General features: G+C 41.6%; 1 protein-coding gene across 1 annotated transcript; it reads right to left on the bottom strand.

Annotated features, from left to right (window-relative positions):
* Positions 1-7,116: 7,116 nt before the first annotated feature.
* On the bottom strand, positions 7,117-15,383 carry AP1M1 (adaptor related protein complex 1 subunit mu 1). The gene is made up of 12 exons (XM_080385953.1): positions 15,240-15,383; positions 14,426-14,582; positions 13,989-14,056; positions 13,289-13,419; positions 13,008-13,155; positions 12,489-12,615; positions 11,994-12,136; positions 11,094-11,165; positions 10,645-10,803; positions 9,899-10,024; positions 9,618-9,693; positions 7,117-9,029 (listed from the first exon to the last, which is right to left on the bottom strand). Exons 1-12 carry the CDS (start codon positions 15,279-15,281, stop codon positions 9,007-9,009), a joined length of 1,272 nt encoding a protein of 423 aa, XP_080242079.1. The 5' UTR covers positions 15,282-15,383; the 3' UTR covers positions 7,117-9,006.
* Between the last annotated feature and the right edge of the window lie 172 nt (positions 15,384-15,555).

Here is a 15,555-nt window from a genome sequence, read left to right as displayed (position 1 = left end):
TTGGAGGCGAGGGGCTGCTGTGGTCCTTTATAGCATCGCCTTTAACATAACGCACTGCACAGAGGCCACTCCATGCCCATGGATGGGGGACTGCATCTTTTGGAGAAGGTGCGTCTTTTGGAAGAGATAACCCTGTCTTCACATGCAAGGACCTCTGAGCTCTCCCCCACATCAGTTCTTCCAGCAGCAAATACGTGCGCACAAACACACGCTCTGCTAGAAGCAATCACTGCTTTTCTAACTTGACTTTGCTTAGCTTTAACTTCCAGGCATCACAGTTGCTGTTTCTTTTCTCTGCTGAACTCACATTCCTACTTCCCCCCCCAAAAAATCAAAAATCTTGTGCTTGCTACAAAAAAATTTCACTTCATTAATCTAAATCCCTCTGGCTATACTGTCACAAAATACTGCTTGGAAAAAAGAAAGCTGCTTCAACACTGCTGCCTTGGAGAGCTTGGTTACTCAAATGCTTAAGTTGGGAAGACCAAAATGTTCCCTCCTGCCCCACCACTTCCACCAGCGTGTTGCAAGAGAGTGAAAAAAAAGGTCTTGCCGTGCCCATCTATGCATCATGTCAGTCCCTCAGAAACAACTCCTGCTGTCATCAGCTCCTGATATTTGCGGTATTTGACACAATACACAGTGATAAGTTTGGGGACATCCTTTTGCACAGCAACCGAGAGCCGCCGGGCACTGCAGCTCCCTGGCTCCCACATCAGGGCTCTGGCTTTGCCTGGAGCCTCAGGACACTGGGGACCGGCGCAGCACAGACTGCTGCCGGTGAAGGATGCTGCTTTGTGCTGAAGGAAGCTTCTGTGACCAACCAGGTGCTGAAATCAGCCTGCAAACTGCTGAGGTTTTGTTATTTTTTTTGTCTGTTATGAAAACAGAAAACAAAATCCTGACTTTCTCCACGGCTGAAGTCAGTTTTGCTGATTACGAAACGATCCCTTCGCCCATCTCTACTGAAAAACGTGCTGCACAGCAACAATGTTGATTTCTGAAAGCAAGGGATGTTTAGGAAAAAAAATTGTAGCAAGAGTCAAGCTAGAAAATCTGATTTTGGGAACTCTGTAACAGCCACGGATTACCGCAGTAAAGGTTGCGTATTGCTGTTTATTCTGAAAGATTAAAATTAACACCCCCATTATTAGAGTTCCTCATTATGCACTTTTAAGGAGAAACTTTGGTTATCATCGCGCTGGGGGTTTATCGTTGTCTTTTTTTCCCTCTTGGTAGTTACAGTTACTTTGATTCTAAACAGTGACGGCAGCTATGGAAAAAAACACTCCAGCTTTATCAAATGGTCCGAATGAGGTTTGCTATAATCAGCAAGTGGTGTAATTCTGCGCAGAATATTAATTGCAATATTGGCCCCCTTCCAGCTCAGCTCTTTACAGCTCCATTTAAACACTGTTTGCTCTGATCTAATACTAGTTCGAGATGTTGCTGGAATTTTTTTTGCCATTAACTGCATGAGGCAGAAGGGCTGTTCCTTTTAACACATAGATCATTCAGCGCACAGAATGCTTCTTATTTCAGAGCCCAAATATAACATTTTATCATCTAGTGAATCTGAAATTTGCTTGGATAAAACTCAATCCTGCACCATAGAAGTCTGCGAGTATTTAATGAAAGCTAAACAAGGCCCACATTGATACAATTTATAGCTTCGTTATTTGCTAAAGGCTTCTTTACAAGACTTGTATCGCCACATTAATTACTTAAAAATACGTCCATCTGCACTCAAATAATAAAAATATACATACGAGCTGTAACAAAATACCACCCTGACCCATGCAGGGCAAGCAAAATCATTCATGCTGCAACTATAGCAACTACTAAAATAGCAAAGCACACTGATTTCTGACATGAACCTGCTCCTAATGTCCAAAAGACACTGTGTGCTGCGAGCTTTATATACCAGCTCCCAAAATATCCGAGTCCTGATAGGATGAGAAAATACTGTCATGTTCTTGCACCAGGCCAATTACAAAGCTCTAGTTCCTGCGCTGGGCAAGATGTTTCCTGTTGATAAGACAAAAAGGACAACATCACACTTAGCTGCTAACGTTATCTGGGACCCTTGTGACCTCTTGGAAACTTTAACAATTGTAGGGTTCAGCACACGTAGAAGCGCTCTGTCTTGTGCTGTTGATTGAATAAATAAGCAAGACGGAAAATAAACCCGCGTTCCACAGCCATGTGCTCGCTGTTGGTCAGGGTGTCATTAGAGGTGGCTGGAACACAGATGGGAGCTCAGCGCTCGTAGCAAAGGGTTCCTACCTCTGGCGTGGGGCAGCACTGGATTAATAAGTCCTTTTCAAAACAAATACAGCAAAAAGGTGGAATCTGATACTGTAAAATTTTCTTTTGTCAATTTTAAACATACTCCTTTTCAACCTTACAGACTTTTTTTACACGAGAAGATGAAAAAGCAGATTTCATTTGTTTATAACATTGGCATTTCTATGCAGCCCTCATCCATATCCTTTCCCCCAAGCCTTTTCTCCAACTTTTATACTGAAGTCTCTTCAAACGCTTCCTGTCTGTGTGGCTTTGTCCTATCTCCTTGGCCAAACCCAGCAGGCACCGGTACACAGCCTGGAACACAGCACTCCAGGAGCTTTAAGGAAAAACTCCTTGAAAATACAAACCCACAGCTGGATTTGAGTATTACAGTACCTCTTAACTGTCTGTGTCTAATGCACAGGTGAGATCTCCTACCCGACACCCAACAGGTATTTGCCAGCCCACTCACAAAGCCCGTATGGCAAAACCTCCTACATCTTCATGTCACAAGGAACCCATTACCTCTGGACTTCACGGGATTCTCAGATCCCTCATTCCCTGCTGGTGCAGGAGCATGCTTACACTCACTGGAACACAGGCAGAAATCAGCAGCTTCTACCAGCTCTTTAAGGCTTAAAGTGGAAAAACCAAGAATGAGCTTTCTCCTTCTCTCTGATTTGGAGCATCAGCTCAATACCTAGTTTCCCCACAATGCAATCCAGTCTGCCAGTAAGGAATCGCTCCATGGAGCTTTCCTCGCCACCCGACAGGGACATCAGTGACTTGTAGCCCACTGGCTTGAAGATTTACAAATAACACGTTTATGGCTCTAGCCTTGTCTGCCCGATTTCCCTAGATACTCTTTTATCCTTTTAAAATCCATGGTGCACCAAGCCATGCTGCTTCAGATGGTTTAAGAAAGCCTCAAAGGAGGTATAGGATGCTCCTTATTAAGGAGAAAAGGAGTTTTTCTTAACAAAAAACTTTTTAAAGCCTTATAATTGAATATTTGGGTTTTAGTTCTGTGCTAAGGGCGAATCCTTTCAATGCTGCTTAAAACACCCCATCCACTCTTCACCTATACCTGCCCAGCTGGAAGAGCAGAGATAAAACTAGCCTGTGTTTTTCCTTGATCAATTGTTATTCCTGCTGGAAAGAGGCAGAACTTCTTGCGATAGTTTCCTTTGAGCAGTGCTTATTCACAGCAAGTCACAGTGGGAGAGGGTGGGAAGCAGAGTTCATTCATTTTTGTAGCATAACATAGAGCAAATTGTGTTTGGATTTCACTAGATATTTGTTGTTTTACGTTTCTTTGCTTTATATTGGAGAAGGGCCTGCAACAAAACTTTGATCCAAGGTACAAATCCACAGCCAAGATTTGAACTAAGCCCACAAACCTCTCCAGAATGGGCTGTAGCCCAGCACACTGACTTTGGGAGCATCTTGTTCTTCACATTGCTGATCACTTGCTTCAGGCCTGTTTCTGCTTATTTATTTGACCATCAGCCTGCAAATGAACTTGGAGGCTCCAGGTTCTAGTACATAATTTTTTTTTAAGAAAAACCTAAAGTAATTCCACCTACAGCAAAATGGAGCTGCATCAGTGCAATGCTGCAGCTGCCAGGGGAATCAACAAGAGCAGAATGAGCACAAAGAGATGCTAGTGGCTTGATGGGGGAAGAAGAGGAAGGAAAGGGAGGTCATAAGGTTAAGCTGGGCATAGTTTCTGATATTAGACTCAAAACTATCCAAATCCTCTGGTTCAACTGCTCTGCCAACAACCACTGTGATGGAACAGCTGAGGTGGGAAATGGGGCTTTAACCTTCCTGCGTGATGCCATTGATCCTGCAGGGCTACTGACAAATCTCAATTTCAGATTGCTGTTTGCACCAAGTTCCTGGGAACTTCTCTCTGAACACATCCCAACAAAAGAATCCTTCATTTTCAGAACAAACCCAGAACTGAGTTTAGCTACAACTCCTATCTTGAAAAACACAGTATGTTTCTCTGTTTAGGAACAGGTGTGCAAGAAAGAGCTGGAGGTGCTGCTGCCCAGAGCAATGGGCACGTCATAAAGAGCCTGTGCCCAGAGCTGGCTGCGACCCACACACAGACCCCATGCTGCCAAAGCCAGAGAGATTGAAGTTACAGCCCAGTTCACCAGCCCCAGAAAGGGAGGAAATACAGAAGAACCCAAAGTCTTTAACTAATGCGCTAATGACAAAGTGAAGGAACTACAAAAGGGAACCTCCTGCATCTGACTGCTGCAAGAGATGTGACTAACAATGCTTTCATAAACGCTGAGTCAAGACAATGTGCAGTAACTACAAGAGAAACAAGTTTTATCTGTGCGTAAAGAGGGCATGACTGGCAGAACACTCTGGATTGCACAAAATTCAGTGGAGAAAGGTTTACGTTCGTTCATGATCTCAGTACTTCTGTAGTATAAATTACGTTGTTGTATAATTAAGTACCATAGCAATTAAGATTATTCAGTTGTCCCCTAACTTTGCTCTCTCACACTATTTTCTGCAAGGCCATCAACCCTCGTGGTGCCAGGGCTGCTGAAATTACAAACAGAGTGGGTGTCAACCACAGAGGGGAAAAAAAACAAAAAACAACCACATGCTGAAGAATTGCAACACATTGCATTTGGCACAAGATAAAGATAGAGGTGCCAAAGTTTAGCCTATTTCTTGTCACAGAATGTAAAGTCAGAAATAAACAGGTGCATCTCTCAACCTGAGACAAACCCACTACAGATGAAGTCTTATTGTCTCTTTTTACGTGTAAGAATGCTTTATAGGCAAAACCAGCCCAGATTAAGAGTCGGAACGCAAATATAAGCAGTCCAAATAGGATACAGGCACAAAAGGATGGCAAGAAGGAAGAGCAGAAACACATAAAAGAGAACCAACAGAAGAATCACTCCAGCTGGAAGACAGAGGTAGAATGAAACTTTTCTAATGCACCCATTTTCCTTGATTGGGAGGTAGGTTCTGGCTTCTTTTATTGGGACAAACCCAGTTTTCTCTAGAGGTAATCAAGCAGGGATGAGTGGGAAGACACTCTTTCTTGTATGTTGGGTCAAACAGAAGCTTTCAGACCACCAGCTGAGTCACAATTTGTGACCAGCGATGTCCATCACCACCAGACAGCTCCGAGTGGCTGCTTCTGTGGCATGGCAGAGCCGCTTCCCCTTCCCTTTGTGCCGATGCCCTTTACTCTGTGTCGCAGTTTTACCATCACTGGCCCTGTCAGTAACGGAAATAGGAACGTTAAGAAAGAACTGTCAAACTAAATCCAGAAGTTACCAAACACCAAAAATCATGCTAAAAAAATAATGTAATTACAGTTTTGGGTGGGTTTTTTTGGGTTTGTTTTTTTTGTTTTGTTTTGTTTTGTTTTTTTAATAAACTCAGAGGTACTAAAATAGCTGTACCTTCCCAATCAAAGGACACATTTTGTACACAGCGTTTGTGGGTCTCTCTGGCAATTAACGGCAGCCTGCGGTGTGCTCAGAGCGCCACCTACCGGCGCAACGAGCCAGGGAAAGGAGGAACAGAAGTTGCAGCTGCAACCTTTCATTCTCGGCAAGCCAAGCCGTCAGATAGGCATACACACCGCCGCAGGAAGCGAAACTACCTCTTCACTCCAGCGGGGCAGCGCCACCGACGCACCTTGAGGAACAGCTATCTAATCAGTTAGCAATTAAATAATGGGTAGATGAGGTTACAGTTTTGTGTGCTAGGGAAGCGAAAGCGGGAATGCTTCCTGCTGTTGAAATATTCTGAGTCAGCAGTCCTAAGGATAAAGAAGGAGAAACACACTTAAGCTTGATGAGGAAAAAGAGAAAAAAAAATAAAAATCACCTGTTTCCCTGCTTATTGCAACAACAACAAGACTGTGGAAACATTCAGACATTGCTGGCTTAATATCGGGAACAGATGTGTTTTCAGAGCCTTTCAGCTTAGTCTTTAAACATTCCAAATTCTGGGTAATAAAGCTATGCAACCACGTCAAGCTGGACACACACAAGAGACACTTCACTGCTTATCTGAACTCTGCAAATTGTCTTTTAAAAGTATTTTGTATGACGCACTTACCTGTAACATAGAGGCCGACCATCAAATCTACATTTTTCCACAACAGGCAGAGAACAGAAGGCACCAAGACAAGAAAGATTTAGCAATTGCTCTAAGAAGAAAACTTGGCAAAAAAAAAAAAAAGTTACTCCTTGAGCAAGAGCTAGTGCTGGAATAGTATCACATCTCTTTGTTTCTGACTTTACGCCCATCTAAATACCCAGGGACCCTACATTTTGACAGTGAATAGATGAAGAGGTGAGGAGTTTTTGCTTTCTGAAAGAGAGGGTGCTAACAAGTGCTAATTTTATGATGCATGGTGAATTTTGCAGAGAACAACAAAAGCAAAGGTTTTGGCAGCATTCAATAGACAGATCAGGACTATGAATTCTTTCAGCTTTTCTGAAGTTCAGTTCCATTTATCCAGGCCTCATATTAGGACAGCTGAGGGTACACCATGATCAGAGGCTACAACTTGCTGCAGATCAAACTGAAAAAAGAGTAAGTGAAGTGCAACTGATTCAGAGAGGACTTTTTGCCCTTTATTACTTCCTGGACAAGCACGGCTGATGCCCCATCATCAAAACAGACGCAAACTGCGACAAAATATGAGAAAACACTGTTCCGGTCTGCAAGATATAACCTTCAACAGGAAAACGAATGAAGCAATTAAGAGTCACATTTTACAGGCAAATAATTATAGTGAACACTTTGAAGAACAGAGCCATCAGAAAGTGATCTGTCAATCAGTTACAGTTTTAATATAAAAATGTTTAGTCCAGTCATAAGCTTAATTGTTCAAATGAAAACGAGTAATGGAACTGCAATCTTGGACAAGATGATTTAACTTGTTTTGACATCAAGCTTGTTGGGTGACAAATACAGAAATCTTACTCCAGAATATACATGTCCACACCTCTTGCTGCCCAACCAGCTGTCTGGTTATTGCCTGGATAACTCCAGATACCGGGCTTCCCCGGGGCAGATCTTCCTGTAATAGTACAGCAGCTGCATCTCAGGTTTGAATTTAGTCGATTTTTTGCTGCTAGCATATACTGTATACACAGGTATATCTACACATATAGTCTACGAGTATTCAGTGGGGATGACTGAAATACCTTCTGAATCTTGTAGGAGAGTCAAGGACTGTCAACAAAGTGGTGTGGAGAACTTTGCGCACAGTATATGACACCACATTTGTGGTCCCCTGTTTAGATTTTGATGGTTTAAATGTAGCATCTGTCAAGAGTACTAAATTCAAACCAAAACATTCTAAAAATTGTTTAAAGAAAATACTGATAACAATCAACATTGTTCTGAAAAATCAAAATAACTATGTACACCCATGCCAACCTTAGCTTCTCAGAAAAAAATGAAACTGCATGTAAAAAAAAAGCAACCTTTAAGTGTAACATTCTGAACTGTTATCCATTCTGCCAGGAAGTTACAATAACAGTTGTTTACAGATGGAAAAGACTGAGAAGAAATCATCCCCCTTCAGGCAAATAAAGTTAGTTCTAGCAAACTATAGCAGAAAAGGGAAGTATTTGCCATAAATTAACAGAAAGGCAAGCTGGAAGAAAGATGGCAACTGTATTTTTATCAGCCTCTTCAGAAACAACAAGCAGTTTTCAGGAAGAGGCTGGAGTATATTACTATTATCTGGAAAAAAAAAATAAAAACCTCCCAATCTTCCTACAAATTTCATCACCTCCAAACTTGGTTGTTGGTTGGGTTTTTTTAATAATTAATCTAAGATCTTATGCCTACCTATTAGAGTTCTGAACTTCTTTTACAAATAGGTATTTTTTTAAGAAAAAGTACTAGTTAATTGGCATAGGGATTTCATGCCCTAGGGGTATCACAGAGTTGAAACTCTTCAGTCTGCATGTCGACTAACGTGAACTAGCAATCATCATGCTTCCACAGAGATGGTTCCACAGACATTTTCTCCTGTGATCTCTTGTTCTCAGTTAACTTAGTCTTTAACCAACCTGTATTTTTGTTTCCAAACCCTTCACTTGTTCTGTCAGATTAATTGGTCTGAAACCATGCAAAAAGACTAAACTGTATTTTTCAACTTCAGAGTTTCAATTCATATTCCGTAAATTTTTATAAGTTAACAGAGCTTTGAATGAGTTAAGGCACTCATATGCCCAGAAAAAAATAAATACCTTGGGCTAAATACAACTAAGTGTTCAGCAGTCATTTAATTGCACAATCGTCTCCCTAATTTGTAGTCTAATGCGGCCAATGTCTTTAGAGATCCTAAAATACACGTATTAGAAACATTGTGAATGTAATGGAGAAGGCATCGACAAGACATTCTCAAGGTTCATTCTGTATTCCTGGCCCCTCAAGGTAACTGCTACTCCTAACGTAATTAGCATTTAGCAGCAAGATCAGCATGTTCTAAGAATGAAATAAATATTCACACAATCAATACTAATGTTTCAAATGCTCAAACACATTATTGAAAACAGTAAATTTCCAATCTTTCTCCTGCCAATCCAAGACTGCAGAAACAAGACCCTTGGCAACAACATTCACAGCTCTCAGTACCACAGAAGCTTCTGCAAACAAATTCTAGGCCTGAAGTTTTGTTGTCTGTGGTGCTTGCGAGGTGTTTTACTGTGTTCGAAGCTGATAGTCTGTGAAGGGGAAAAAAAAAAAACAAAAACGAGTTTTAGTAAATTGTCTTACTGAAAGGAGTAAAGCAGATCAGCAAATCAGGATGAAGTGATGTAAATAAAACCAGATTTTTGCTTAGAATGGCCATGATAATGAGCTCTATTAAGGTATCTGGAGGCAGTTGTGCTTCCATGCCAGAAAAAGTTAGATAAGAAAAAAAAAAAAAATTCAAACCACCCCGCCACTTTTACTTGCTAACAATCTAATAATACCTTTTGGCAGACAGCATCTTATACATCTTAAAGCTGGCAGAATGATACAAGTAATTTCTCCTTAAATTTACAATTCCAGGAATCTCACTGAATCCCAGCTGAATTACAAAATACTTGGACAGTGTTACTGAGCTGTCCCATTGGATCTTTCATTAAGCCACCAAAAAAGGTGACTGGGCAAACCAGCACACCTTAATCTAACATGTACCTAAACCGTATAGTTTAACACTCAAGAATATGAGCAAACTGGCTTTGTGAGTTTCAATTTGCAGGTGTATGCTGGAGAAACAGAATATGCAAGTTGGAGATGTCTACAGTCTACTGCCTTCCATTTACCTCCATTCTGGGTAATATAACGAACCCACGGGAGAGCCTGATAGCCACTCTTCTCAATTATCTTTAAGTAGCGAACCTGGAAAGAAAGATATGTTAAGGAAAAAAAAAAAAAAGTCTCCCATGTCAGCCAAAGACCATTTAGGGGGAAAAAAAATGTTTTGGTCAAAAATTTCTTTTATGCGTAACACTGAACAGGAATTATCAAGAAGACAAGAAAAACTTGTGTGTTAAGAATCCAGCACATCATTAACTTATCAGTACTTCTATTTTCAGCTACTAACCTGGATTCCTGAAGTGGTGAAATATGGAATCTCAAACTTCACACTGATGGGAGGTTTTCCTTCCTTATCTTCAGCTTCAACACTTGGAAGTCCAAAGTGGGCTCTCATCAGGTATTCTTTTCCACCCTACCCAAAAGGGACAGATATTTTTTTTTCTTCTCGAAAACTTGCAACAATACAAGTGGTTTTCTTCATGTCTAACTGCTGAACTCCACTATTCATTTCAGCTGTGCTCTAGGGCTTAAAAATGAGCACTTGTTTTTATTTAAAAAAAAAAAATTTAAAGATGCAGATCAAATTAGAACCAGCCTGAGGCATAGTTCATTTTCTTCCAGCCTCATACTCAAAAGCCAAGGGTGCCACTGACCATTCTGACAGAATGGTGACAGACAGCTGTACTACCACACCATTAGCATTTGAAATGGAACCACCCAAGAAGCGAAGTCTGACAAACTAAAACAGCTGCTGCTAAATCTAGGCCAAGGGATTACACCATCCACAGACATCGCTCAAAAATCTGCTCTCTAACCCAGTTCTGAAAAAATATCCCAGTTAAACATAAACAACAGTATCTTCAACGTCTATTAGCAAGTTCCAATACTTCATCCAAGGGCAAAAGGGAGGAGTCCAGCCCTACTTATCTGATACTATTAGAATTTGCTTTACGCAGAGTCTGAACATTCATAAAATAATGAAGTTAACTAATTATTACACTACTAGGTGATAAGACTAAAAACAACACTTACTGGAAAAGATTTAATGGACCAGACAATTTCACTGTTCTCTGGAACCCATTTGACACTTCCAACAGTGGTTTTAAACTTTGGTGAGTCCGCATCATTTGGAACCGGGATGTGAATCTCCACATTGTTGGCAGTTGACCTACGCTTAAATTGACTTTTTGCCTAAAAAAGGAAAAAAAAAAAAATCAGAAAAGCAGGCCTCTAAGTACTTTCATCATGCTAGCGAGTTCAGGGAGCTGAGGCACACACAATACCACTCCACCCCAATCTACAAACTGAGAAACAGAACTCCAATGCTGAGACCATAACTTACAAATGAACTTTGCAACAAGATCCAAGTCCCACAGAAATACTAACTAAAATGTATAAAAATGCATGTGCTGCCGGTCAAGCTTTGGAAATAAATCAAACAGAAGTCTAAAATTAGCCATAATTATTTAAAAAATTCTGACCTTGATCATGTACTCGATGCGGCTGTGGGAATGTTTTTCAATCACAGACTCAATCCAGATCAGTGGTTTTACCTAATGGGGAAAAACACTTAGCAGCTGTAGGTTTTACTTTTGACACGCTTATTAAAATGTTGCTTCTCCATAAAGCTACACTCAACATGTGAACCCCACAGAAAACAGAAAGCCTGTGGTGTTCCAGATGACAAACAAGTTGTGTTTGTTTTGTTTTTTTAATATTTTTTAAATAAGAGCAGGTACTGGAATACCAACCACCAAGCGTTACAAGAATTACAGGCTTAAAAATTTGTCTCTAATTAATCCTTAATAACAAACACTTGTATTCCATTTGATAACTTAACATACTAGGAACTGAACTATGACAAGCTCTAAAAATAACTAATACAAACTGCTGCCCTGAAGATAAAAAATTAATACTGAACTTCTCATTTGATGTCTCCTGTCATAGCTGCACATTACAGACCATCTGCATATTGAAGTTTTCCTTCTCTGAAAGGAAAGCTATCCTTATCACTGTGGCTAACAGACTCTAATAAAATTAAGTGACATAAATACTGTTGTTGTCAAGCACAATGAATTGCTACACTGACATTTCATCACATAGCTTAAAAAAACCACCACAACAGTGATCACAGGGACAGTATTTCAGGAGCAGTTTGAATACTAGTTGAGACCCATTGCCCAGTTACTTCTAAATTAATTCTTACTTCCTCCAAAAAGAATGAGCACAAAGCTTTGCTATTAACAGTTCACTAGAAAACTACTATGCTGCCCATATTTTTAACGAAAAAAACCCACCCTAATATTACAGGAAATCCATTAGCAATTCTGTCTACAATCTAAAACATGATCATATAAAAAAATGCAAACATCCAGACTTACGTGGGTATTAAGACGGTATGACATGAGTTCAAACTCTCCATCAGGCGGAATGAAAGAAATTGTCCTGTCGTTTTCAAAGCGAGAGAGACGAACACACTGGTGAAACTTTACATCCTCCAGTTCTACTGATTTACTTTTGCCACCTAGCAGAAAATACACATTTCAAGGTGCTACACAAATTATGTCTGAAGTCTCATCCCAGGCAGTCACACAGCAAAGCAGATGCCTGCTGACATTCCTCCATTCTAGCCAATACTTTCTGTACCTCGCTACAGGCTTTCAGGACTACAGAAGCCCCAAGGTAAAAAAAAAGAGATGAGGAAGCCTAGATGGTTACCATGGTATTCCATCTTTGCTTGGTACTGTCATGTGAGACCTAAAGGGACTATTTCTAACATCTTAGGACAAATCCTTTCAGCTGAACCTCACGCATCCCAAAACCTAAGACTTCGGATAACATCTTCATGATTATCAAGATATCATGAACATACTCACGTCCTGTATTATCAAAGAGAACTTTGTCATTTAAACCAAGGCGCAGCTCTGGCATTCCCGAGAGAAAGACTCGCATTTTAATGGATCCAACTATCTCACTCCGTAATACGTTTCCATTGGCACTGACCTGAACAAAAACAAAAAAGAAGGTAAGACTGCTCTTATGTGACATGTTGCAACATCAAACAACACTCCCACCCCATTCTCATGTCCCAAGTTTTCGTGGAAGTCTTCCTCCTGAGAAATTAATCCAGTAGAGTAGAATCAGATCACAGAGGTGACGGGCACAGACAGAGGAGGAAAGGACAGATCAGAAGTGAGCAATACACCCAAGGAAAGCGTGACTTGATGCTGGACGTCCTACAGAAACTCTGTCTTAATGACCAACACTGCTTTGAGCATCACAGTACACTAGCCACAGTCAGGCCGACTTTTTGTCGTACCCTTGCAGGTTTTCAGACAGTAAGCCCTTTTCCACACTTCCTATTACAATTCTCATTACAAGTTAAAGGTACCCACCAAAAGGTTAACAGACTCTATAACATCCAGGAACACTTCATTTTTCCTGTATTTTATCCCTTCTGATCTCCACGAAACAGCATTCGTAACAGTGGCAGGTGGACGTGGAGCTCCAGTTTCAAGTTTGTGACCTTCCTGAGTGATGTACCTTTACAGTCACAGAATTGGCAGGAAAAAATGCAAATTATTTTTTTTGATAATTAAACCAAGGCAAAACATTTGTTTGCATATGGAAGAAGGCTCACAGCTTTCCGAGGAGTTTGTCACAGAATTATACTTACTCTTGTAAAATTTTACTGTCAGTGGTTTGTGGATAACCAAAATCCATAAGCTCATCTAACAACTCATAAATAATAACAAAATTATCCCTAATGCTCTCTTCTTCCAACTCCTTGAAATATTCAGAAAAAACCTGAAACAAAATGACAGAAGGGAAGGGAAAGAGGATATTAATGGACAAAGCACAGCGCATTCTGAATGTATTCTTCTATTTAGGATGATTTTTCAAAAGCCCCAAACCAAACCCCGTAATTCACAAACAGCATTCTGTTCAGAAGATTAGCCTCAGGAAACCCACCTCAATTAAAAGAGAGCTAGAGGATCCTAGAAGCAACTCTTTAGCTATTATGAAAAATATTTATTCTGGAGAAAATATTTTTCATGCCAGGTACAGATGAACCAAACACAGAATCTATACGATATGTCACTACTCATGCATCAAGTTCACAATTCTCTGTGTTCTCAGGTCTTGTACAACTACTTACAGCACTGTGTCACATCCTTTGCCTACTCAGCTACAAAATATCAATTCTGTTATTAGTGGTTAGGAAGATAGTTCCACAAAATAATCAAATATAAAGTAAAAATGCTATTAACCATACAGTTCTTTAAGGCTGTGAAAACTCTATGTGCTTCTATTTAGATCAGACATAGACTGAACTGAAAAGGCGGCAGAGGTTACTTTTGAAATTTCATACTCACCTGAACTACTTTATATAAAAATGAAAACACCAGTGATACACAAGCATTTTTCTTAGAAGTTGCAACAACTGATCAAGGATGTTGAGGAACACACATTCAAAATCACCATTCAAACAAACATTTAGTAAGTGCATTTTTTAATGCCTTTAGGCAAGTAGAGTTGGCCAAAAAACCCCCAGAGTTAACAGTACCTCTGGTCTAATGAGATACAAATACAAACATTCAGAAAATAATTTATCAGAATAAGATTAATACAAACACTTTTCTGCACCCTATGCTGCTGGTGCATATTATGTAAAGCAGAAAATTACTTCCTTTAACAAACCCTCCTTATGTCACTTCACCTGTTCTCTAGCTTTGCATTTAGAGACAATGAATATCACACAGCAGCGCCTAGCGTATCAGCATATGCGAGCTAACTGCAGTATCAAGGATACGATACAGGTTGTTATGTTTAATCCACATAAAACGAACTCCTCCGTGTGCTAGAATAGGAGAAAGTGTCCCCTCTTCTTCCTTTTCCATAAGGATTGGCATGAAATGCTCCACCTCTGACATGTCCACATCTCCACGGTAATTCCGACAGATGAGAACCTAGAAGGAAAGCAACAAAATCCTTCTGGTTTTTTTCTCTTTCGTGAGATGTTGCTACCATGCAAGACCAATACACAAGATGTTTGGAAGGCCTCTTTAAGCAACTTTAAAGTTGCCAAGCTTCGCTCTAGCTTCCCTGCATCCTGTGAGCGCAAATCACGATGCCAGAACACTTCGCTGATTAGAATGCAGATACTAATTTGCCATTGCAAAGTCATGTGGTAATATTTTCCAGTTATGCTTCACCTATGGCTGCATGCGCCCTAATGGGAATCTTAAGATGGGAAAACACAGCAACTCCTCTGAGACAAATTACCTCCAGTTACAGCAGAGATTAATTACCCCAGGAGGGATGCCCGAGGGCACAGGTGCTCGCAGCAGCCGCCTCACTCAGCATCTGTAACTGAGGAGACACAGGCCACGGCTGCCCTGCCACAGCTCGGGTCCGCAGCGCCACGTAAAACCGGGGCTGGCGGCAAGGAGGCACCAGGAAGGGGCAAACGGCTCCCGCAGGCCTCAGCGAGGCCGGGGAGCCCCCCCGCCACCGCGGGCCCCCCCGCCCAGACTGCAGCGTGCCCGACTCCCGCAGCAGCCCGGGCCGAGGGAGGCCGCTCCGCTGCGGCCCCACAGAGCGCCCCGCCGCGGCCCGGGCCTCACCTTCCCCTTCAGGTCCAGCACGTAGACGGCGCTGGCCGACATCGCCCCGCCGCCGCCTCCCGCCCGGACCGCCGTATCGCCCGGCCGCAGACACACCGACTTCCGCTTCCGGCACAGCACTTCCGGCAGGAAGTGACGAAACGAGACCCGGCCGCCACGGGCAGGGAGAGGCGCAGTCCTGCGCCGCGGCAGCGGAAGAATACCTTGACTCACGGAGCAGTGGCGGTTAAATAGTCCCGGAGCTCATTCTCCGCTGGGCAAATGTTCCGTAGCACTGCGAACAGCAGCGGGCCGGGGGCTGCGGCCCACGGGGGTT

The sequence above is a fragment of the Falco punctatus genome (assembly GCF_963210335.1).
Source record: "Falco punctatus genome assembly, chromosome: 4".
Classification (NCBI taxonomy): Eukaryota; Metazoa; Chordata; class Aves; order Falconiformes; family Falconidae; genus Falco; species Falco punctatus.
The sequence above is the reverse complement of the archived record's forward strand: the minus strand, read 5'-3'. Positions and strand labels throughout refer to the sequence as shown.

Excerpts from the sequence above, each read along its gene's own strand:
- AP1M1 (XM_080385953.1), bottom strand. The coding sequence starts at position 15,281 with ATGTCGGCCAGCGCCGTCTACGTGCTGGACCTGAAGGGGAAG. Across the intron at positions 14,057-14,425 it reads TAAACATAACAACCTGTATC|TTGTTGCAACTTCTAAGAAA; the intron begins GTATCCTTGATA and ends ATCCTTGATCAG. Across the intron at positions 12,137-12,488 it reads TCTCTTTGATAATACAGGAC|GTGGCAAAAGTAAATCAGTA; the intron begins GTGAGTATGTTC and ends ATTTTCTGCTAG.